The 22,315-nt window shown below is 38.9% G+C and overlaps 2 protein-coding genes across 13 annotated transcripts; both read right to left on the bottom strand.

Moving 5' to 3' along the window:
* Positions 1-123: 123 nt before the first annotated feature.
* On the bottom strand, positions 124-8,880 carry LOC113685340 (allene oxide synthase-lipoxygenase protein). 7 transcript variants are annotated; one of them, XM_089200371.1, is made up of 15 exons: positions 8,688-8,880; positions 7,899-8,070; positions 7,631-7,739; positions 7,425-7,504; positions 6,379-6,797; positions 6,017-6,205; positions 5,373-5,851; positions 4,918-5,181; positions 3,941-4,224; positions 3,456-3,656; positions 2,958-3,221; positions 2,211-2,412; positions 1,576-1,787; positions 1,138-1,485; positions 124-648 (listed from the first exon to the last, which is right to left on the bottom strand). In XM_089200371.1, the coding sequence occupies exons 3-15, from the start codon at positions 7,719-7,721 to the stop codon at positions 469-471; spliced, it is 3,213 nt and encodes a 1,070-aa protein (XP_089056497.1). In that variant the 5' UTR covers positions 7,722-7,739; positions 7,899-8,070; positions 8,688-8,880; the 3' UTR covers positions 124-468. The 7 variants fall into 7 exon arrangements, with proteins under 7 accessions (XP_089056497.1, XP_089056496.1, XP_089056499.1 ...); XM_089200370.1 differs by having other exon boundaries at positions 7,631-7,736; positions 8,688-8,864; XM_089200373.1 differs by having other exon boundaries at positions 8,286-8,690.
* Positions 8,881-11,889: 3,009 nt separating this feature from the next.
* LOC149048097 (allene oxide synthase-lipoxygenase protein-like) lies at positions 11,890-21,610 on the bottom strand. 6 transcript variants are annotated; one of them, XM_089200364.1, is made up of 14 exons: positions 21,131-21,610; positions 20,074-20,179; positions 19,868-19,947; positions 18,822-19,240; positions 18,453-18,641; positions 17,859-18,337; positions 17,403-17,666; positions 16,533-16,816; positions 16,246-16,446; positions 15,308-15,571; positions 14,970-15,171; positions 14,011-14,222; positions 13,297-13,644; positions 11,890-12,868 (listed from the first exon to the last, which is right to left on the bottom strand). In XM_089200364.1, the coding sequence occupies exons 2-14, from the start codon at positions 20,162-20,164 to the stop codon at positions 12,689-12,691; spliced, it is 3,213 nt and encodes a 1,070-aa protein (XP_089056490.1). In that variant the 5' UTR covers positions 20,165-20,179; positions 21,131-21,610; the 3' UTR covers positions 11,890-12,688. The 6 variants fall into 6 exon arrangements, with proteins under 6 accessions (XP_089056490.1, XP_089056488.1, XP_089056491.1 ...); XM_089200362.1 differs by having other exon boundaries at positions 20,074-20,182; positions 21,131-21,317; XM_089200365.1 differs by having other exon boundaries at positions 20,074-20,182; positions 20,729-21,150.
* Between the last annotated feature and the right edge of the window lie 705 nt (positions 21,611-22,315).

Raw genomic sequence — 22,315 nt, 5'->3', positions numbered from 1 at the left:
CAGGCAGCATCGAAGTGCACCAGTCATAATTGTTGAGAACCAACTATACACGATTTGCAGTCGAAACGTCGAAGCGCGATCCTCATCATTGGAAAAACGATATAGAAAACTCATTGCTTCATCGAGTCTCTTATTCTAAATTTATTTTTCTACATTTCTCGGATTAAATCATCAAGTTGATGCGACTTGGATCATCGTCGGATATCAATGTTTATTGGTTAATCATTTATCCTTGAAAGAGAACACCAACCTTATATACTGAGAGAGTACAAGTACATGGTCCAAATGGCACATACGAAAAACTTGACTCGGGATTCATATTATCGGAGAAATAGCATTCTGGAGTCGTTCATTCGATGCGCAGTTCAATGATATCCAGGGTACTTCTGAGAAGTATTTCCTGTCTATTTCACACTGGAAGCCATATCTGGGTGTTAATGATATGTGAGTATCTTAGCGGAACTATGCCTAAATAGCTATACTGTTTGGTATTCTTTCCGGAAGTAAATGAATGTAAGGAAACTTCAAAGTATCATTCCTTTTCTTTATGGACCTTGAAATACGATTAAGTTTTCCTTGGAAGAGCAAAATGGCCTCTCTGGCAGCCATGTCAGTAAAGGAGCCATCAGAGTAATCACCAAGGAAACGCTTCATAGGAAAAAGAGAGAGATAAATGCACTTGTTAATACGATAACCTATACGCAAAAATATAACTCAGTAAGATAAATACGTGAAGTGTGTATCTATTATCTGAACTCTGGCTTGAGGGGAAAACTGAAAACTATAGGGATGGCTATTTCGACAAAATCTAACTTAGGCCGCAGTTTTAAAAAATCGATGAACCTCGAGATTTACTTTTGAGTAGGCTGTCTGAAGTGAATAAATATTTTCAGTCCATCTATAAAACTGTTCCCATCATAAGTTCAGATTAAAAAATATGGCCTAAAACACAGGTTTACTAAACAACAACTCAAGTCAATTTTAAATGACCGCATATGATGCTTCAGCTTTAACTGTAAAAGTGATTGGCATGACAACTTGAAAAAAGAAATTTATATTTTTATTGTGTGATAACTACACAACAGGAAAAGTAATAGAAAAGTATAGTTTTGGGACAAAAGTTCAGATATTTCTTACCTCATCAGGAAATATGCGTGTTAGATCGTAGACGGTCGCTATAGCAACTCCTACATGGTGCTGGTTGGGCAGGCTTTTCATAACGTCTTCCATGGTCAGTTTGCCCTTCTCTGTTGGAGGAGGTTGTCGCATGAGAGTAGGTGCATTGGGAGAGAAGCCATACACGTCCATCATAGAAAAGTTGACGGCTGCGTGTTGACAAGAGTAGGTAAATATGACAATAGTAAGTAGGTTGGCCAGCTGCTCAGAGCTTGCAACGCACGATGGGAAGCCATGGTCCGCCTCACCTTCCCGGACAGTGTAGCCATTGTTGTGAATGTCTTCGATCCACGCTTGGAGTTCTGTGTCCTGTTGGGAAAAAAGGCAGCATGGAGTGAGAGTGTATTTTAGAAAAGGTTTCCAGCTCTTTCTTACTTTCGGAGATAAAACACTTCTCACCCTTTTGATATCCTCATCTGACTTGTAATAAATCGATAGCATCCTTTTGACGAAGTCATTTATGGCCTGCCATAGTCGCAAAGCATCGTCGCGATAGTGGAATCCTGGAAGTTTGTCTGGATCGTCCACTCCTCTCTCCTTTAGGACATTTGGCAGGTCATACGATGACCAATTTATGTCCTTGTAGTGCTTTTTCATGAGATCAATGTGACCTAAAACGGGAAAAATGAGCAGATTATTATAAAACATGATAAACAAATACTGGTAATATTCACATTGTAACCCAGGAATGTTGGAGCAATAATGGATTTGAAATGCATGCTTACCATTTCATATGTTGGAGAATATTGTAAAAAAAAAAGACGATGAATAGAAATGTAATCTCAACAGACAACCAGAAAAGCTGATTTGATATATAAGGTTAAAAAATTGCTCATACAATGAATGTTCAGCCTTTCGTATAGATGACGTGGTAACACTTGAAATTATGATTTTAATTTCATTCATATGATATGCGTGAAATTTGAAAGATGATATGAAAGGTGTAAAATAGGGGGGAACAAATTATGCGGGAGACCCAGACAGAAAAGGGACACCAAAATGATGGCCGGGTGACATTCACAGAAGCATTTTACCTCCGCCTCCCACACTAAGTGTGTGATCAGCCACACCCCCCGCAGGAAGCAGTAATTCCCTTGCAACGGTGTTGATGGCCAAAACTCCCTTTATGTGAGGTATCAGTAGTTTCCATAAAGGGTGGACGGAGGGAAGCTGTCTCCAGGTTGCAACAGCGATCGGTTCCATGAACAGATGAGTTCGAAGAAGGTGAGTGATCATCTGCAAAAGAAAAATGTTTACAAATTTTAGGAAGGTTACTAAGTTTTTTTTGCAAAATTTTGTGTAGTCGCCTAAAACGTATGTTTAAACAAGCACTTATAAGTAAGGTAAATCTTGTACAGTGAACTGAGTTGAGATTCATATCTTCAAGTACATGTGACTCAATTTTCTTGTTTTACTTTGCAGTGTTACTTTCCATAGTGTTATTATCTTTTTCAGTAAAACTTTTGAATATGCAAATGATACATAAGAAACTACTTTTGAAGTGAGAATAAAGAAAAAAAATACATATTTGCGACTCCGAACTGTTATGGCTCTGGAAAATGACAACCTGCGCGGCGATATGCCTCGTTTAATTGTGAACCTGTGAAGTTTTCTCTGTTATGTCAGTATTATTTGCTCAGGCTCTATTGCTGTGTTTTTTTCTTCTTCTTTTTTCTTCGTCACTCGCGAACGTGACAGGATCATACACGTAGGGTTGGGTAGAAATGTTTTGTAATCTTTCACCTGGTTGCAAATGTCGTTTTAGATCCGGAAATACTCACCTGATGCCACTGAACGTCTGCAGTGCGCAACCACATCTTAGCAAAGGTCCAGTCCAACTCAGAATCATTTGGGGTCCATATTGGGTTGGTCTCATTCGTTTCTTGGTGGAACTGAATTGCTATGGGTGCTATGTCTCCAGTGCCCTTGACATAGAACAACCCAAACGGTGCAGATATGTAGCGCTTCTCTAAGTTCTCGTCATTCCAGCCGTAAAGCTTGATGTCCTCAAGGATCTTGAAATCAACCATGTAAAGACGACCTTCCTGAAATGTATGATAAAATTGAAAAAGAAACACTCACGCACAAAACGTTAGTCTTGAATTGGGAACACAAACTGAAGTTTGTTTTAACGAGAGTCACTCGGCTTTTTGGGTCAATAACCCGTCGGTACGTATATTCTTCCGAACGTCCGTCTATTCGTGCTTACATCTTCCGTTCGTCCCTCCTTTCCTCGCTGCTGTTCGTCCATCAGAAATCAATTGAAAAAAAACACTTACTTTCATTGCTTTCTCTAATGTATCACCCTTATCAAGAAGGTTTCCAATCAGCTCTTGTGTGACGGGGAAGCTAGGGGGGAGTTCAGTACATCGTTTGATTGTATCAGGGTTGCAGCCATTCAGGAACTGCGCTCCGTAGAAGTTGTCTTCCTGCCAATGGTCGGCGGCTTGTGGAACATCACCAACAAAAGCGACGAACGCCTAGATAAAAGTCGACCTCCTGCTAATCAATCGAATTTCACATGTAACACGTTTAAAATTCTAGTCTAAAACACAAAGAGAATTTTATTATTGGTTTTCGTATAAGATCTCGCATTATTTTTTATTAATAATATGCCAGATTAAAGAGTAATTACTGAAATATACGGACTTAAAGATTAACAGAACCTCCCGCGGGTGTCTCTTTACAGTTAGATAAAAAGTAAATGCTTAGAGATCTCTTTGACGATGAATCCGACTTTGAATTGTATCATGCCTAAACCTACCTTACGGTAATCATCAAAGTCTTCCCAAGAATCGAAGATATTCCATAATTTTATCAAGCCAAGGTTTATTAGAGCTTTCTGTCTGGCTGTGTGAAGGTCATCGGCGGCTTCAGTGGTAAACTGGACATCTTTAGGTAGTTTTTTCCAATTTTCAGACTTGACATATCCAGGTAAACAGTGAAATACAGGATCGTCTCCCCACTGGAACAGTTCTTGTCTCTGTTGAATTTCAATTCGTCTTTGGTTTTGCACTGCTTCATGCTGCTTCTCTGTGACAAGTAACGCTGAAGTAGATTAAACAACACCAACCATAAGGAATTTTGATATATATTTGTTGTATTCTAGAGTAATAGGTATTTTATTTAATCGCAAGAGTTGCAGCGCGCGAAGAGCGCTTAACTAGGTATCGAGTTATGCCATAAACGATGATTGTGCCCCGTCAAAGTCAGAGTGGTAAGTGTGATTGTGATATGATGTTTGTAATTCCCTTTTCGTTTATCCGTCTATGATACGATTAGGGATCCTCATCAAGTTATACCACGTGTCTACGCAAAGATCTGTTTGATCGAGTAAAACAACTAAGTTGCAAACAACTAAGTTGCAATTTGCAGAAAATACCTTCCGCGAATACCTCATGCAAAGAAAAAATCGACAATACACTCCAAATTTCTACTTTTCTTTAGGGCCGTTAAGGTTTGTAATAACCTCCAAGGGATGAAGCCTTGAAAGATAAATGTAGAGAAACACCCAAGAAACAAATTATATTGAGACAGTTTTTGGCTAGAGATGATAAGAAGGGTTGAAAAAATAGAAATTCTTGAAAACTTGAGTTTTCATTCTTGACAAGCATGGCCCTCTGCGATGCTCCTTTGAAGTTGCAGTTGTCCCAAATTTACCGAAAAATCTCAGCGATATCGTTGTCAAAGTTATCCTTTCATACAACCCTGAACAACATGGTTGCTTCTATCAACACTTACCTTTTCCTTCGAAGAAGACGGATTCACTCTGTACCCACTGAAAGCAAGGGAATTCATAAAGCCTCTGGGGATCTTGGCTACAGGTAATCATGATTTTCTCCACAAACCAGTCACTTAACAATCCACTTTGATCATTGTGTAGTTTAATCATTAAAAGCTCCCCAACATCTTCTGCAGCAAGGAGATAAGTATCTTCTTTTCCAGCTTCAAGATCGTCATGGAGCAATTTGTCCATCAAAAGAGGTCTTGTTCTTCCTTTGGTTCCTTGGAAAACGTTTTTTTAAAAAAAGCTATTATTGCAGTAATCATAGACATTTTACCATTCTAAATATCAAACGTTAGTTCATCTTTGCCTTCAGAGAGGGTGAACTCTGAATTGTAAGGTATTTTTCCATTGCATAACCGTGACAATAGATTTAATGTGAAGAAAGTGCAATGTTTGAATTCAGTCTTACCTGTGATGGTGAGGGTTACATCGGCGTTGGTACCAGCATATTTTCGATCGCCAGTGAAAACTGAGATGCAGTAAATGGACATATCTCCCCCGGTTTTCGAAGGTCGCCGCAGATTCAATTTATTGCTAGAGCCAGATTGTACTTTTAATTTCAAGTACGCCGAGGAATTGTAGTCGTAGATAGTCTTGGCTGGTGGCATTGACAAAGATGAGGGCATATTTTCTAACGAAGAGCGTGTTGATTCAGTTACGTCTAATGGTATAAGTGAAGTCAACTTGACGTTAGCTAAGTCCAACCAAGGGTGAGTGACTTGGTCCCAGACTCTAGACGCGTGGAGAACAAGATGTGAGTCCTCGGGTTGTATTTCATGTAGTTGTATTTGAAGTTTGTATTGAATACCACCGTCTGACATGCGCTCTTCAAATTCAGAAGTTAGATAATCTTTAGGTCTCCTATCGCCCTCCCAACGGAATGTTTCCCTACAGAAAAGAGAGGAGAAGTAAGTTAAGAAATGATTGATTCTCTTGTTTAAAGTTAGCCGAGCTCTGATTCATTCGTTCCAGTACAAGCTTCTAAGACTGATTGATAATGACCATACATCACACTTTTTAGTATGATTACAAAGAATGGACAACAGGTCGTACCAAGGTTTTCTTTGCTCTTCTTCTGTCATAAGTCCAGTTTCTTCTCTATCATCAGCAGGGACGAGGCGAAATTTGGCGTAGCGAGGCACACCGTCTTTCGCTTTGTATTCAAACGCCATCCACGAGTAATACCGCTGATCAGTAAATGAGTTAGGAGCTCGACGAAATGCAGCAATGGTCAAATAGAAGCTGTATTTGTAAAAACAGAAAAAATTAACTTTCTAAATTTCATTTGACCAACTCTTTGTCTTTTTGTGTTACTGGCTTAGCAGCCGGCGTCGTAAGCATTCTGAAAACAATTTTGGGTTATTATACTTTTGGGACATCAGTGTTTTCACATATTTTACATTGATCGTACTTACTGCCAAGGATCCTCCGCACAATAGGTCTCAAATGCTTTTATGTCTCCATTCAACGCACTAAGCATCTTGTCTAAGCTATAAAGGCTCCAATATGCAGCCTCTTCGCCAGTATACAAAAACAGATCGAAAGGTGATTCAAAGTCACTGTCGGCAAACTTGAGAGTCGTTAATCTGATGTCCAATTCGGCATCGTCCATCTTAACGAGATTACAGTGACGGAGACGGACTGGAAACACCCTTTCTGCAGAAAAAAATTCGTGGGCAGGGAGGAGAGGGTTGTTTAGGACTGTTACAACCCCAGATGCACCTACACCTCTCGTCTGTTGTGTAACAAGTGACCTGAGAACAAAGCCGGCTTGAAACTTTTTTACATAAAGTGCTAATTGTGACGCACTGAACGGTCCAGCTTCTGGTGGAGGCTGTAAAGGGAAGCAAAAACACGACATCAGTCATGCTTACAAATCACGGTTATATTTGGAGAGGCCTTAAACACGAACAACATAAGAAGGTCGGTAAATCTAGCATCCTGTAGTTGATTATAGAAAAACATGCTATTTTTCTTGCAAAGAACGTGCGGCACTGTTGATCCTAGCTGTATGCAGCTGCAGGGCATGTATCACATTTGAACTTAGTAATGGTTTAACTCATCAAAGAGTTCTGTGTAGTTAAACGGTCACGCATCGCAACGCGGAAACCGCAGGTGCGGGGTTCTATTCTTTAAGAGAAGTCAGATTTGTTCCTTATCCCACTCCCGTCATGACCGTGACAAGACGGATAACCTTTTGCTGTAGTCTTCAATACTGGTGTTTAGTGTTTTGGATAATGTATGGGAAAAAGATTTCGATGAAACAACAAAAAATACAATAGCGAGAACAAAAACGACAAAAAATTAAACAGAGGGTAACCCTAGACGAAAATCGTTTCTAATTTTGATAACGATGATGGCGATTATGAATTATGAGGGTGACGTTAGCGATTGCGTTACCGAGACAAAAGCTATATTGATTATGAAATTTTGATGAAAATTCTATGAAGAAGTTCTTCACCTCGTCTGCCTCTGCCATCTTTTTTTCAAAAAATTCCACTCCCATTGATTCCTTAAATATCTTGAATCCCATATTCTTCCCTGTTGAAATACACATACAACTCCCAAAATTAGTTCAAATCGTTTACACTGGAAATAATAACATTTAGAGACAGCAAAAGAGGATAAATATGCTCTCTTTGAAACAGTTTTTTTTTCTCTACTTACATGGTTCTCGTTCTTCGCTTACTTCAATCGTCGGCCTCTTAATAGTTCCAATGACTTTGTTCTTCTTCCTCTTTGAAGGAATAATCCCCATCTTTACCCGGATATTCTGCTTTTATGTTATAAGTAAAAAAGATAACATTAGCTAATTTGTCATGATCTTGCTCAGTCCATGTTCCGTGGAATGAAGGGCAAAATAAAAGACGACAAACACGTTGCATGTTACTTTTACTTATGATTATATTTTCTAAGATTTAATCTGATATGAGGCCTTGCTACTTTCTCGAAGGCCTCCTTGTGAGAAGGAACGAATAAGTGATGGGGAATACCGCTGAAATTGCAATTGAGTGCAATATTCTTTTCACCATATGCTCTTTGTTTACTGGTGCATTGACTTTTTCGTCCAGCGGAACATCACCGATAAAATTGTTCAAAACAGGAATCTATTGTCGTGACGTGAGAAAGGAGAAAAAGCATTTGTAAGGCTAATTCGCCATGAAGCGTCAGGAAATAGCGCATAATTGATACTGAAACAACTTAAACGATATTTAAACGTTTCTTCATACAATAATAATAATAATAATAATACCATCAGTTTTTTTCATTTGCACTCGCAAAGTGAGCTCTTTGAACGTAATTTATGATTAAATTTGCTTACTATGGCTGAAGCGGCGCTAGTTCGCCCTCACGACACGTATTCGACTACAAAACTGATTCCGTTGTAATTTTCAAAACACATTGTAAGTTACAAAAACTCATTTCGTCAGTTGGAGTCGGCTAAGCCTTGGGTCTCTCTTTTGAGTCATCTCATCTCGTTTCGTTTAACGGCCTGGTGATACATTGCTTTGCTGATGAAGTGAAACAATTTATTTATCGGACGACGGGAGCTGTCCGTGAGTTAAGACGAAATGTGCAGAGTACAGTGTCAAAATGAAGAGGGTACGAATTGCTCATAAGCAAGGTTAAAATCATTTGAGCTCGTGACGATAGACTAGTTTGTCTTGAAACATTCTACAGGACTCTTCGGCGACACATGCAAGTCGCAGCGCTTAACACGTACCTTTGAAACGTTTTCACCGTGTAGATCTTGTTGCTAAATTGTGTTTCTTTTTTTTTGTTTATTCCGGCATGTCTTTGAATCTTTACACCCTCGTCTTTGGTTGTTTCCGTCACGTCATTTAAGATAAATACTGAAAATACGTGTTTCCTAGCGATAGAGACCCTCAGTAAACAAACCTGTTTAGTATGCCCTCGAGGAGCTTAATCAACTCTGCGTCTTTCTTTAGATCATTGAACCTTGACTAATTGCTCTCTTGTAAACATTCAAAAGTAAGATGGAACCCATTATTGAAGCTTAACACTCCTATAAAGACAAACCATAATACAAATTGATACAACTTAAAAAAATTTTCTCTGTCACGTTATCTTGCATTTCTTTTTCAAAATGCTCTTGCAACAGTTGTGATAGCATAGCTTGTGCTCTCTTGGTGCAATATTATCCGCGAATAAACTTTAAATATAAGTGAGCATTGTGTACTGTATTTGCATTTGCATTCGCTTGACTGTTTATGGCGCGTTGATATGGTAATACTGTTGTTTATGACGCAATCCTCGGAATCTTTTCTTTGGATAACTCTATAGTTATGCCCTAGTACTGACGTCTGACGAGGACAATGAAGGCAGCGCGAGTTCTCTGATGATAACATATCAGTTATGTAATGAAGGACACTACTGTGTACCATGTGGGTGTTGTTGATGGCAACGGAACGTGCCATTCACATAATGCCCACGCTCAACTTCTTTCAGAGATTTCTAAATTATTCTCATTGCACAAAGTCCATTCAGTAATGCTGAGTAGCATTTCATACACAATTAAAACGGTTTATGAACTGAGTTGATCGAAGACCCAATCTATTTTGATTTTTGAACTTTTTATGCACTCTATTTGACCCAGTGCAGCCTCATCAATTTCCTTTAACAAAGCCAAGAAAATTTTGAAAAGTTGCGTTGCTTTGATTCATTTGATTGTTGGTTGCACCCCAACGCGATGGAAAAATTTTAGATTTTTATCATGATTACCTCCACGGGGGGCTCAATTTTTCCGGGTTTTTCTTTGATATCACTGATTCTCTCTAATATCTTTACTCCCTTGGAAAAACTAAGAAGAGAATGAATCTCGTAGTTTTTTTTTTTTTTTTCAGAAGTTGTCTTTAAAGACTATCTTTCAACTTACATACAACAGAGCCATACTAACTTTACGTAAAATCACTTACAATAATTGCGATACTAACAATGTACTCGTTACTTACAATACTACCCCCCAGTTTTTCTATATATATTTATCAATACTCATGTTTAAGACTACTTAAAAATGATTTTTTTTCTAATACTAGCTTGCAATACAAATTATACGATTCCTTCTCCACTTGCATTACGAATTTTAAATCAATAATTAGCTTACTCTACATACTAAACAATATTTACTTACACCAGGTGAGGCTATTACAATTTATGAGAGGTAGACTAGAACACAACACAGACACAATGCAGGTACTTCAGTTACATTTCGGAGCTCAGGTTCGTTACCAAAAGGAAAAAAGGTAATGCTGACTTTGAATGAGCTAACTACAATTTTTAAAATTTTTTTGAACCTCGTAGTTGATATAGGGAAAATATTCTCAATTCTTTCAAAAGTTGTTTCGGCAAGTATTGGGATGCAATTAGCGTACTCCAGCGGAAGTTGTGCTGACCTTATAAACAATGCATATCTTCTGTTTACGTTTTGTAGTTCTCCAATACTAGTGAATGACAGAATTGTAAATCAATTCATTCTGAAACTTATGATCACCTTTCACCGATGTGTCCACCATTTACGGGGGATCTGTTATTCACTTCAAGTGTATCACACTAATCGATTGCGTATTCCAGAAAATTACTGTAAATTTAATACATGATTAGCTGGCCCACAGACTATTATCGTATTGAGTTCATGTAGCTTTTTCTCTAAATTAGCTGCTAGTGAAAGTGCGAACGAGGAGGTGGAGTGGGGAGGAGATAGCGACAAAAAAAGTGAGTGCTCATGGAATAGAAAAACAATAAGAGGGAGAAGGGAACAGCGACAGGGTGCACTGAAATGAAAATGGTAAAATATGGAATGGAATGTGTGGATCGTGGAGTAGGAGGTAAAAAAAACAAGGAAAAGGAAATAGTAAGAAATCACTGGAACAAGAAAAAGAAACGGCGATCGAGCAAAGAGGATCAGCGGCTTTTTTAACGCGGGAGCTGAATTTTCCTGAGGGGCTTTGACCTTTTTTGCGAACATGTTGACTTCTTTTTTACTCAGTTCCCCTGTTGAGGTGATAACCAGGCGGTGTGCGCGCACTGATGACGTTGCATCATGGTCGTAAAAGAAACAGGCAGTCCTATGCAAGTTGTCGTGGTCGGGTGAACATGTTTGATGACAGCGAAAAAATAGCGTGAATATACATGGAATGCAATGGGGATTCATCGTTTGTTGTCATTCCTTCGAAAGTTTAAAAGTGTTGATGGGCCTGCCCGACTCCTGTCATTCCACCGCGACGAATTCGTTCCTAGGAAGGAACTGACAAGATTCATAAAGAATTGAAACTGCAGAAATGGCAACAGTTACACTCTCAGCCGATAGCTTTATAAATAATATCAAATTCACAAATTACATTTCTAGACACGATTATTTCACAGGGAATCGACCCTTGACACGCAAACGCATAACATAGACCTTTTAGCCCACGAACTCTTTTTTTTCGTGTCATTCACCGGGCGTCGGAATACGAAGTCCGTAAAAAAAGAAGCGCTACGCCTCTTGAGAACTAATTCGTCACGATCCATGTTTAATATAAACGCACAAAGTTTCAAAATACGCTCAAAGAATAGAGGATATCTAGATGAAGGTTTTGAGAAAAGTATCTTGAGTTATTTTTTGCGAGATAGAAAGTACACTTAACAAAAACAAATTACATAGAAGAAAATATTACCTTTTGTAACACAATCTCATCTGGCTTATCCTAATAAGCGCTTAACTTGAAGGAAGCAGATTTAAAAGCGCTAGCGAATGGCAGGAGTTGCTCTGGCCAGTCAAACACCTTTCTTAAACGCTTGACTGGCTTACCGGGCGTGTCTACTTGAGCAATGTTGAGTTACTCATTCGGTTAAGTGACTCCTTTCATTGCTGATTCAATTGTCTTTCTTTGATTAAGATAGTAGATTTAGCATACAATACTGGCGATTATTTGATTTACTTTTATTAAAGAAAGTAAAATTACAATACGATTAAGTAGATATAGGAAATGTCCCTACAATAGTGACGTTATGTAACGCAATACACTACACACACACCAACAAGCCTTTTTGCGGCCTTAGCCGGTCTCGAACATCAGCACTTAAAATGAATAATTGGTCAGAGCTGTTAAAGAAGGATCAAAGCAAATTAAAAATCAGTGAATGTGTTTGTCCTTGAGAACGATTGAATACGCGATAAATACGTACAGAGAACACCAATAAACATTCAGAATAAATCAAACATAATTTACCCGTGGTGAAAGGAAAAAGGAACACCCCAACTTATTTGATTTCTGCCACTTTCACCACCATGTTGAAAATAACGCTACCACAATGCAACGCAATCGGAGTGCATTCAGTGGGAGAGGACTATAACTAGTTTGATTTGGATCTGTCATACACGAGTTCCTCGATTATGATCATTAAAATAATTGCCTAAACGATAAAAGCATTTTACAAATATTGGTGGAATGGTAAAATTAACCAAAAAGGTAGCAGATGATGTCGCTAGTATCACTAGAAAATTGCCAAATATTCTTCTGGTTAGCTCTTCCGTTATTTAACATTTACATTTTCTATAATAAAAGAAGCAGTGTAAACTTTGTTTCCTATCTGGTTATGGACATAAATATAGATTAACCCCTCAGTAACAACGAAGTTTTGGTATGGTAGCTTTCTTCCATGATGTAGTTAGTCATTTATTCGACAAGTATTCTGGCCATTCTGTTCTCTTTTGTAGTATCTCTAAATGGCTATACTGTTTGGTGTTCTCTCTGGCAGCAGATATTCGTAAGGGACCTCTAACCGTTTATTTCTTTCCTTTATTGCGCTGGAAATCTCATTGAGCTTTCCTTGAAAGCGTAGAATTGCTTCCAATGCAGCGTTGTCGGTGAATAGGCCGTCCGTATAGTCACCAAGGAAACGCTTAGGGAGAAAAAAAACGGATGATTTTTTAGTAAGTGAAGGTAGGAAGAGTTATCCATAAGTCAGCACGTCAGCTTTGTCCGATAAAGAGGTCGATGAGACTTTTAGTCTCCCTCCGACCAGGAAGATAAATGGGTTCCAAGGGTCGTTAACTGTGAGTCAAACCCTTTAAAATGCTGGGGGTGACCTTTGATTGACATGCCTCATCTTATCCTAGTCTCGTGGCAACTCCTAATTGTTTCTTGAAGCTACCGTAACCTGAACAATCTTTGGTAACAGTGAATCTCGTGTTCAAACTTGAATTCAACCAATATCCAGCACCATTCACAATAATGGATACTTAAATATGTCGCATTTTGATCAATTTGGCTATCTTCCCCACATCCCCTGGTCATATTTTGAATCAGGCTGACCTGAATTAAAATTACCTCGTCTGGAAAAATGCGTGTCAAATCATACACTGTTGCTATGGTTACTCCCGCCTGATGCTTTGTTGGTAAACATTTCATGACATCTTTTATGGTTACAACTCCCTTCCTTGTGGGAGGCGGCTGTCGCATCAGAGCGGGAGCGTTTGGCGGGAAACCAAAAGTATCCATTTGAGAAAAATTCACAGCCGCGTGTTGGCACGAGCAGGTGAAGATTATGATAGTCAGCAGATGTGTCAGCTCTGGGATGCTTTTAACCGATACAGGGAAGCCATGACATTTCTCCCCGTTACGCACAGGATAACCATTGTTGTGGAGATCCAGAATCCACGCTTGGAGCTCTGTGTCCTGTGAAGAGTTGTTAAACCATTATTTCAAAAGACCTGGTTGAAACAGTTGGAATCGTTGCCTTTGCATTTAAGAGATATAGATATATTCGTTGAGAATTAATGGCTGACGATGCAGCAATAAGCTATATTCCAACGAGCAATGACTCTCAGATACACGAGTCGTCTAGAACTGCTTAGTGTTTAGAGTGGATATGTTTGCATGCGGTTTTAAGAAAAATGCTAAAAGATATATGAAGGATGAGTACGTCCAGGGTTTTAACCTAATGACGTACAAGAAGAACACTGGAATATAAAGAGCATTCCCGAGAACTTTTTTTTTTAACCTCAGAGGGACACTGGGATGTAACACAAACACAATACTTGCCATTTGAATGTCATGATCAGAATGGTAGTAAACTGATAGAATGTCTTTGATGAAATCGCCGATGGCCTGCCACAGACGTAAGGCGTCGTCTCGATAGTGGAAGCCAGGAAGCTTATTTGCATCAAAAACCCCTCTCTCTTTTAACACTTTGGGAAGGTCATACGATGACCAGCTTAAGCTCTTGTAATACTTCTTCATAAGAGCTATGTGACCTGGGGATAAGAAGACACCATGCACTGTAAAATAAATAATCTTTAAATTTCCTCAGCTAAAGAGTAGCCTCATCCACGTCTATAAAGCAAAACTGGCGATCATACATTGCACTCATTTAGTCTTTGGCCACCATCCTTTTGTATGGCATTAAGGCAACATTAAAGATTGGACGCAACCTGATTGAGTGGTATGAACCCTGAATAGAAAAGCCAGAATTCCACTGGTCTTCCTCTCTCCAATTTAAGGGTTAACACCCATAATATTTTCATTTAAATATGTTTCATTGATTTGCTTTTCTGCGCCAGTCCCAGCACTAAGAACACCACTGAGGAAAAATAGATCCTAAATTTTTGTAACCATGTACACTTCAACCACTTTTAACGCATAAATATCATACTTGTGAACTGCGGTTTTAGAAATGAAAATGTAAGCGATCTTCGCAGTGATGAACATTACTTAAGCAGAAATAAAAATAACGCCTGAAAAAAAATTCAGAACATCTGAAAAAAAAAATTCTCAAAAATAATTTTAATATATTCACAGTCATTGATCCATCACTTCGCGAGTGTACTACGAACCAACATAAAAAGCAGCTCCTACTTGGTAGTGCACCGCACCGGTATCGCAGAGGTCATGGGTTCACATCCCGTACAAGCCTGAATTTTTTCAGGCATTATTTTCACTACTACTTCAGTAATGTTTACGAAGGTCGCTTTCATATTTAATGTACACTTCATTGGCCTTACCTCCACCACCCAGGCTAAGCGTGTTGTCCGCCACACCTCCGGCAGGAATAAGTCTCTCTCTTCCAAGCGTGTTGATGGCCAGAACTCCTCTCACGTGAGGGGACAATAATTTCCACAAGGGGTGGAGTGCTGGCAATTGCCTCCTGCTGGCAAGAGCGACAGGCTCCATGAAAAGATGAGTACGAAGTAGATGGGTTATCATCTGTTAATGCAAAGGAAATTTCGATCAAATTCTATAAGAAATATGGAGAGAAATACGTTAAGGCAGAAACATTGATTCAAAAGGGTAGTATTGTCTTGCTAGGATTCGAAATACAGGCCGGCCTTTTTAGACTTACTTGATGCCATTGTGAGTCAGCATTGCGAAGCCACATTTTGGCGTAGGTCCAGTCTAGCTCAGAATCATTTGGGGTCCATATTGGGTTTGTCTCACTTGGCTCTTGATGGAACTGAATTGCTATTGGCACTACATCCCCACTACCTCGAACATAGAACAAACCTAAAGATGCAGACGTGTAGCGCCTTTCTAGTTTTGAATCGTTTTGGCCATAATGTGGAATGTCGTCAAGAATCTCGTAATCTACCATGTACACACGGCCATCCTGAAAATGATACAGTGATAAAAGCCTTTACTTAATGTTCCATACAAACAACTCTTATTGCCGACATCTTCCTCGGAAAGTAATTGTTCCTCTTAAGAAAAGGGATAGTTTTCTGGTGAATTGCAAGCTAGAGTGAGAAATGCTCTCAAAAAATCCATTGGAGTATATAATTCAATTTGTTTATTTTGCTTCCGGATCCTCTTAGAAAGGTTTTTTTTTCCGACACCACAAAATTAAATTTTAGTTGGGGAAGCCTTTGGTCATTCAACAATTTGCAATTGAGTGCATGTCAAAAGTGATCCGTGATTGCTTTGGTTTTACTTAACCCTGCTCTGTGATTGGTCCAGAAGACTTGCGCCATCCTTTCAACTAATAAGATGTAAAACTAAAAACTTGATAACTCACGTTTTTCCGCACTTCAAGCAATTTGCTTCTTTTCACTCTTAGGTCTCATTGGCTAATGATGATGAAACCTTTGTTATGATTGGTTGAGGGAATTACTTTTCAATTAAGTGACAGGTATAGGGACACTCAATTGAAAACTGCTGTACTTCTCTACGTTACAGATGTTTACTGTCCTGTTCCCCCTAAAAGTTCCTGAGTTCTTGACATTTATCTAGATATTTAGCACTAACGATCGAATTTGATACTCAATGAAGAGTAGAGATCCGTACCTTTATTGCGTTTTGCAGTGTATCACCCGCATCTAGGAGATTGCCAACCAACTCTTGTGTCACGGGAAAGTTGGAGGGAAGTTTTGAGCATCGCATGATCGTGTCAGGATTGCAGCCGTTAAGGAACTGTGCTCCGTAGAAACGGTCATCTTGCCAGCGCTTGGAGGCCAGAGGAACCTCTCCAACAAAAGAGACGAACGCCTACAAAGTAGTGTTTGTTAGCATCTGAAAATGAGAATGTTCAAGATCTGAAATTGGGCATCAATTCTGTAGTGTTAATCTGTTACCTTCTTGAAATCATGAAAATCTTCCCAAGACTCAAACATGTTCAGCAATTTAACCAGCCCTAGGTTGATTAACGCTTTTCGCTTTGCCTGGTAGAGGTCATCGATTGCTTCTTCTGTAAATCGTACGTCTTTTGGAAGTGTCTTCACGCTCTCGGATTTGATAAACCCTGGAAATCCGTCAAAATTGGGATCATCTCCCCACTGGTATATTTCTAGCCGCTTTTGAACCTCTAGGCGTCGTTGCTTTTTCAGTACCTCGTGTTGTTCATCTGTTATCAACTTTGCTAAAAGGGACAAAATTGCACATCATGAAAGTTAGTTTTAAATTGTCTCATGAGAAAAGAAAGGGATGAGTCAAGATGAATTTCACCTTTAGAAATTCGTGCATAACTCTAAATCTTTGGCTTCTTCGTGTGGACTATCCAGCTATTTTGAAATTACAAAAAGGATACAAGTTCACCGGTCTTTAGGGAAGCTCAACTAAGTTGTAGCACACGTCGTCAATGCAAAGTGACGCAAATGCAATTGCAACTCTGTAATTGCCGATACAAAAGTTACTTTATACAACAACTCTCCAGGTTTAAGGTTTGTAATAACCTCCAAGGGATGAAGCCTTGAAAGATAAATGTAGAGAAACACCCAAGAAACAAATTATATTGAGACAGTTTTTTGGCTAGAGATGATAAGAAGGGTTGAAAAAGTAGAAATTCTTGAAAACTTGAGTTTTCATTCTTGACAAGCATGGCCCTCGGCGAAGCTCCTTTGAAGTTGCAGTTGTCCCAAATTTACCGAAAAATCTCAGCGATATCGTTGTCAAAGTCATCCTTTCATACAACCCTGAACAACATGGTTGCTTCCATCAACACTTACCTTTTCCTTCGAAGAAGACGGATTCACTCTGTACCCACTGAAAGCAAGGGAATTCATAAAGCCTCTGGGGATCTTGGCTACAGGTAATCATGATTTTCTCCACAAACCAGTCACTTAACAATCCACTTTGATCATTGTGTAGTTTAATCATTAAAAGCTCCCCAACATCTTCTGCAGCAAGGAGATAAGTATCTTCTTTTCCAGCTTTAAGATCGTCATGGAGCAATTTGTCCATCAAAAGAGGTCTTGTTCTTCCTTTGGTTCCTTGGAAAACGTTTTTTTTTTAAAAAAGCTATTATTGCAGTAATCATAAACATTTACCATTCTAAATATCAAACGTTAGTTCATCTTTGCCTTCAGAGAGGGTGAACTCTGAATTGTAAAGTATTTTTCCATTGCATAACCGTGACAATAGATTTAATGTGAAGAAAGTGCAATGTTTGAATTCAGTCTTACCTGTGATGGTGAGGGTTACATCGGCGTTGGTACCAGCATATTTTCGATCGCCAGTGAAAACTGAGATGCAGTAAATGGACATATCTTCCCCTGTTTTCGAAGGTCGCCGCAGATTCAATTTATTGCTTGAGCCAGATTGTACTTTTAATTTCAAGTACGCCGAGGAATTGTAGTCGTAGATAGTCTTGGCTGGTGGCACTGACAAAGATGAGGGCATATTTTCTAACGAAGAGCGTGTTGATTCAGTTACGTCTAATGGTATAAGCGAAGTCAACTTGACGTTAGCTAAGTCCAACCAAGGGTGAGTGACTTGGTCCCAGACTCTAGACGCGTGGAGAATAAGATGCGAGTCCTCGTGTTGTATTTCATGTAGTTGTATTTGAAGTTTGTATTGAATACCACCGTCTGACATGCGCTCTTCAAATTCAGAAGTTAGATAATCTTTAGGTCTCCTATCGCCCTCCCAACGGAATGTTTCCCTACAGAAAAGAGAGGAGAAGTAAGCTAAGAAATGATTGATTCTCTTGTTAAAGTTAGCCGAGCTTCTTCTCACACTTTTTAGTATGATTACAAAGAATGGACAACAGGTCCTACCAAGGTTTTCTTTGTTCTTCTTCTGTCATAAGTCCAGTTTCTTCTCTATCATCAGCAGGGACGAGGCGAAATTTGGCGTAGCGAGGCACACCATCTTTCGCTTTGTATTCAAACGCCATCCACGAGTAATACCGCTGATCAGTAAATGAGTTAGGAGCTCGACGAAATGCAGCAATGGTCAAATAGAAGCTGTATTTGTAAAAACAGAAAAAATTAACTTTCTAAATTTCATTTGACCAACTCTTTGTCTTTTTGTGTTACTGGCTTAGCATGTAGCAGCCGGCGTCGTGAGCATTCTGAAAACAATTTTGGGTTATTATACTTTTGGGTCATCAGTGTTTTCACATATTTTACATTGATTGTACTTACTGCCAAGGATCCTCCGCACAATAGGTCTCAAATGCTTTTATGTCTCCATTCAACGCACTAAGCATCTTGTCTAAGCTATAAAGGCTCCAATATGCAGCCTCTTCGCCAGCATACAAAAACAGATCGAAAGGTGATTCAAAGTCACTGTCGGCAAACTTGAGAGTCGTTAATCTGATGTCCAATTCGGCATCGTCCATCTTAACGAGATTACAGTGACGGAGACGGACTGGAAACACCCTTTCTGCAGAAAAAAATTCGTGGGCAGGGAGGAGAGGGTTGTTTAGGACTGTTACAACCCCAGATGCACCTACACCTCTCGTCTGTTGTGTAACAAGTGACCTGAGAACAAAGCCGGCTTGAAACTTTTTTACATAAAGTGCTAATTGTGACGTACTGAACGGTCCAGCTTCTGGTGGAGGCTGTAAAGGGAAGCAAAAACACGACATCAGTCATGCTTACAAATCACGGTTATATTTGGAGAGGCCTTAAACACGAACAACATAAGAAGGTCGGTAAATCTAACATCCTGTAGTTGATTATAGAAAAACATGTTATTTTTCTTGCAAAGAACGTGCGGCACTGTTGATCCTAGCTGTATGCAGCTGCAGGGCATGTATCACATTTGAACTTAGTAATGGTTTAACTCATCAAAGAGTTCTGTGTAGTTAAACGGTCACGCATCGCAACGCGGAAACCGCAGGTGCGGGGTTCTATTCCTTAAGAGAAGTCAGATTTGTTCCTTATCCCACTCCCGTCATGGCCGTGACAAGACGGATAACCTTTTGCTGTAGTCTTCAATACTGTTGTTTAGTGTTTTGGATAATGTATGGGAAAAAGATTTCGATGAAACAACAAAAAATACAATAGCGAGAACAAAAACGACAAAAAATTAAACAGAGGGTAACCCTAGACGAAAATCGTTTCTAATTTTGATAACGATGATGGCGATTATGAATTATGAGGGTGACGTTAGCGATTGCGTTACCGAGACAAAAGCTATATTGATTATGAAATTTTGATGAAAATTCTATGAAGAAGTTCTTCACCTCGTCTGCCTCTGCCATCTTTTTTTCAAAAAATTCCACTCCCATTGATTCCTTAAATATCTTGAATCCCATATTCTTCCCTGTTGAAATACACATACAACTCCCAAAATTAGTTCAAATCGTTTACACTGGAAATAATAACATTTAGAGACAGCAAAAGAGGATAAATATGCTCTCTTTGAAACAGTTTTTTTTTCTCTACTTACATGGTTCTCGTTCTTCGCTTACTTCAATCGTCGGCCTCTTAATAGTTCCAATGACTTTGTTCTTCTTCCTCTTTGAAGGAATAATCCCCATCTTTACCCGGATATTCTGCTTTTATGTTATAAGTAAAAAAGATAACATTAGCTAATTTGTCATGATCTTGCTCAGTCCATGTTCCGTGGAATGAAGGGCAAAATAAAAGACGACAAACACGTTGCATGTTACTTTTACTTATGATTATATTTTCTAAGATTTAATCTGATATGAGGCCTTGCTACTTTCTCGAAGGCCTCCTTGTGAGAAGGAACGAATAAGTGATGGGGAATACCGCTGAAATTGCAATTGAGTGCAATATTCTTTTCACCATATGCTCTTTGTTTACTGGTGCATTGACTTTTTCGTCCAGCGGAACATCACCGATAAAATTGTTCAAAACAGGAATCTATTGTCGTGACGTGAGAAAGGAGAAAAAGCATTTGTAAGGCTAATTCGCCATGAAGCGTCAGGAAATAGCGCATAATTGATACTGAAACAACTTAAACGATATTTAAACGTTTCTTCATACAATAATAATAATAATAATAATACCATCAGTTTTTTTCATTTGCACTCGCAAAGTGAGCTCTTTGAACGTAATTTATGATTAAATTTGCTTACTATGGCTGAAGCGGCGCTAGTTCGCCCTCACGACACGTATTCGACTACAAAACTGATTCCGTTGTAATTTTCAAAACACATTGTAAGTTACAAAAACTCATTTCGTCAGTTGGAGTCGGCTAAGCCTTGGGTCTCTCTTTTGAGTCATCTCATCTCGTTTCGTTTAACGGCCTGGTGATACATTGCTTTGCTGATGAAGTGAAACAATTTATTTATCGGACGACGGGAGCTGTCCGTGAGTTAAGACGAAATGTGCAGAGTACAGTGTCAAAATGAAGAGGGTACGAATTGCTCATAAGCAAGGTTAAAATCATTTGAGCTCGTGACGATAGACTAGTTTGTCTTGAAACATTCTACAGGACTCTTCGGCGACACATGCAAGTCGCAGCGCTTAACACGTACCTTTGAAACGTTTTCACCGTGTAGATCTTGTTGCTAAATTGTGTTTCTTTTTTTTTGTTTATTCCGGCATGTCTTTGAATCTTTACACCCTCGTCTTTGGTTGTTTCCGTCACGTCATTTAAGATAAATACTGAAAATACGTGTTTCCTAGCGATAGAGACCCTCAGTAAACAAACCTGTTTAGTATGCCCTCGAGGAGCTTAATCAACTCTGCGTCTTTCTTTAGATCATTGAACCTTGACTAATTGCTCTCTTGTAAACATTCAAAAGTAAGATGGAACGCATTATTGAAGCTTAACACTCCTATAAAGACAAACCACAATACAAATTGATACAACTTAAAAAAATTTTCTCTGTCACGTTATCTTGCATTTCTTTTTCAAAATGCTCTTGCAGCAGTTGTGATAGCATAGCTTGTGCTCTCTTGGTGCAATATTATCCGCGAATAAACTTTAAATATAAGTGAGCATTGTGTACTGTATTTGCATTTGCATTCGCTTGACTGTTAATGTTGCGTTGATATGGTAATACTGTTGTTTATGACGCAATCCTCGGAATCTTTTCTTTGGATAACTCTATAGTTATGCCCAAGTACTGACGTCTGACGAGGACAATGAAGGCAGCGCGAGTTCTCTGATGATAACATATCAGTTATGTAATGAAGGACACTACTGTGTACCATGTGGGTGTTGTTGATGGCAACGGAACGTGCTATACACATAATGCCCACGCTCAACTTCTTTCAGAGATTTCTAAATTATTCTCATTGCACAAAGTCCATTCAGTAATGCTGAGTAGCGTTTCATACACAATTAAAACGGTTTATGAACTGAGTTGATCGAAGACCCAATCTATTTTGATTTTTGAACTTTTTATGCACTCTATTTGACCCAGTGCAGCTTCATCAATTTTCCTTTAACAAAGCCAAGAAAATTTTGAAAAGTTGCGTTGCTTTGATTCATTTGATTGTTGGTTGCACCCCAACGCGATGGAAAAATTTTAGATTTTTATCATGATTACCTCCACGGGGGGCTCAATTTTTTCCGGGTTTTTCTTTGATATCACTGATTCTCTCTAATATCTTTACTCCCTTGGAAAAACTAAGAAGAGAATGAATCTCGTATTTTTTTTTTTTTCAGAAGTTGTCTTTAAAGACTATCTTTCAACTTACATACAACAGAGCCA

Source organism: Pocillopora damicornis, chromosome 3 (assembly GCF_964200805.1).
Source record: "Pocillopora damicornis chromosome 3, jaPocDami1.2, whole genome shotgun sequence".
Lineage (NCBI taxonomy): Eukaryota > Metazoa > Cnidaria > Anthozoa > Scleractinia > Pocilloporidae > Pocillopora > Pocillopora damicornis.
This window is presented reverse-complemented; position numbering and strand designations above follow the sequence as displayed.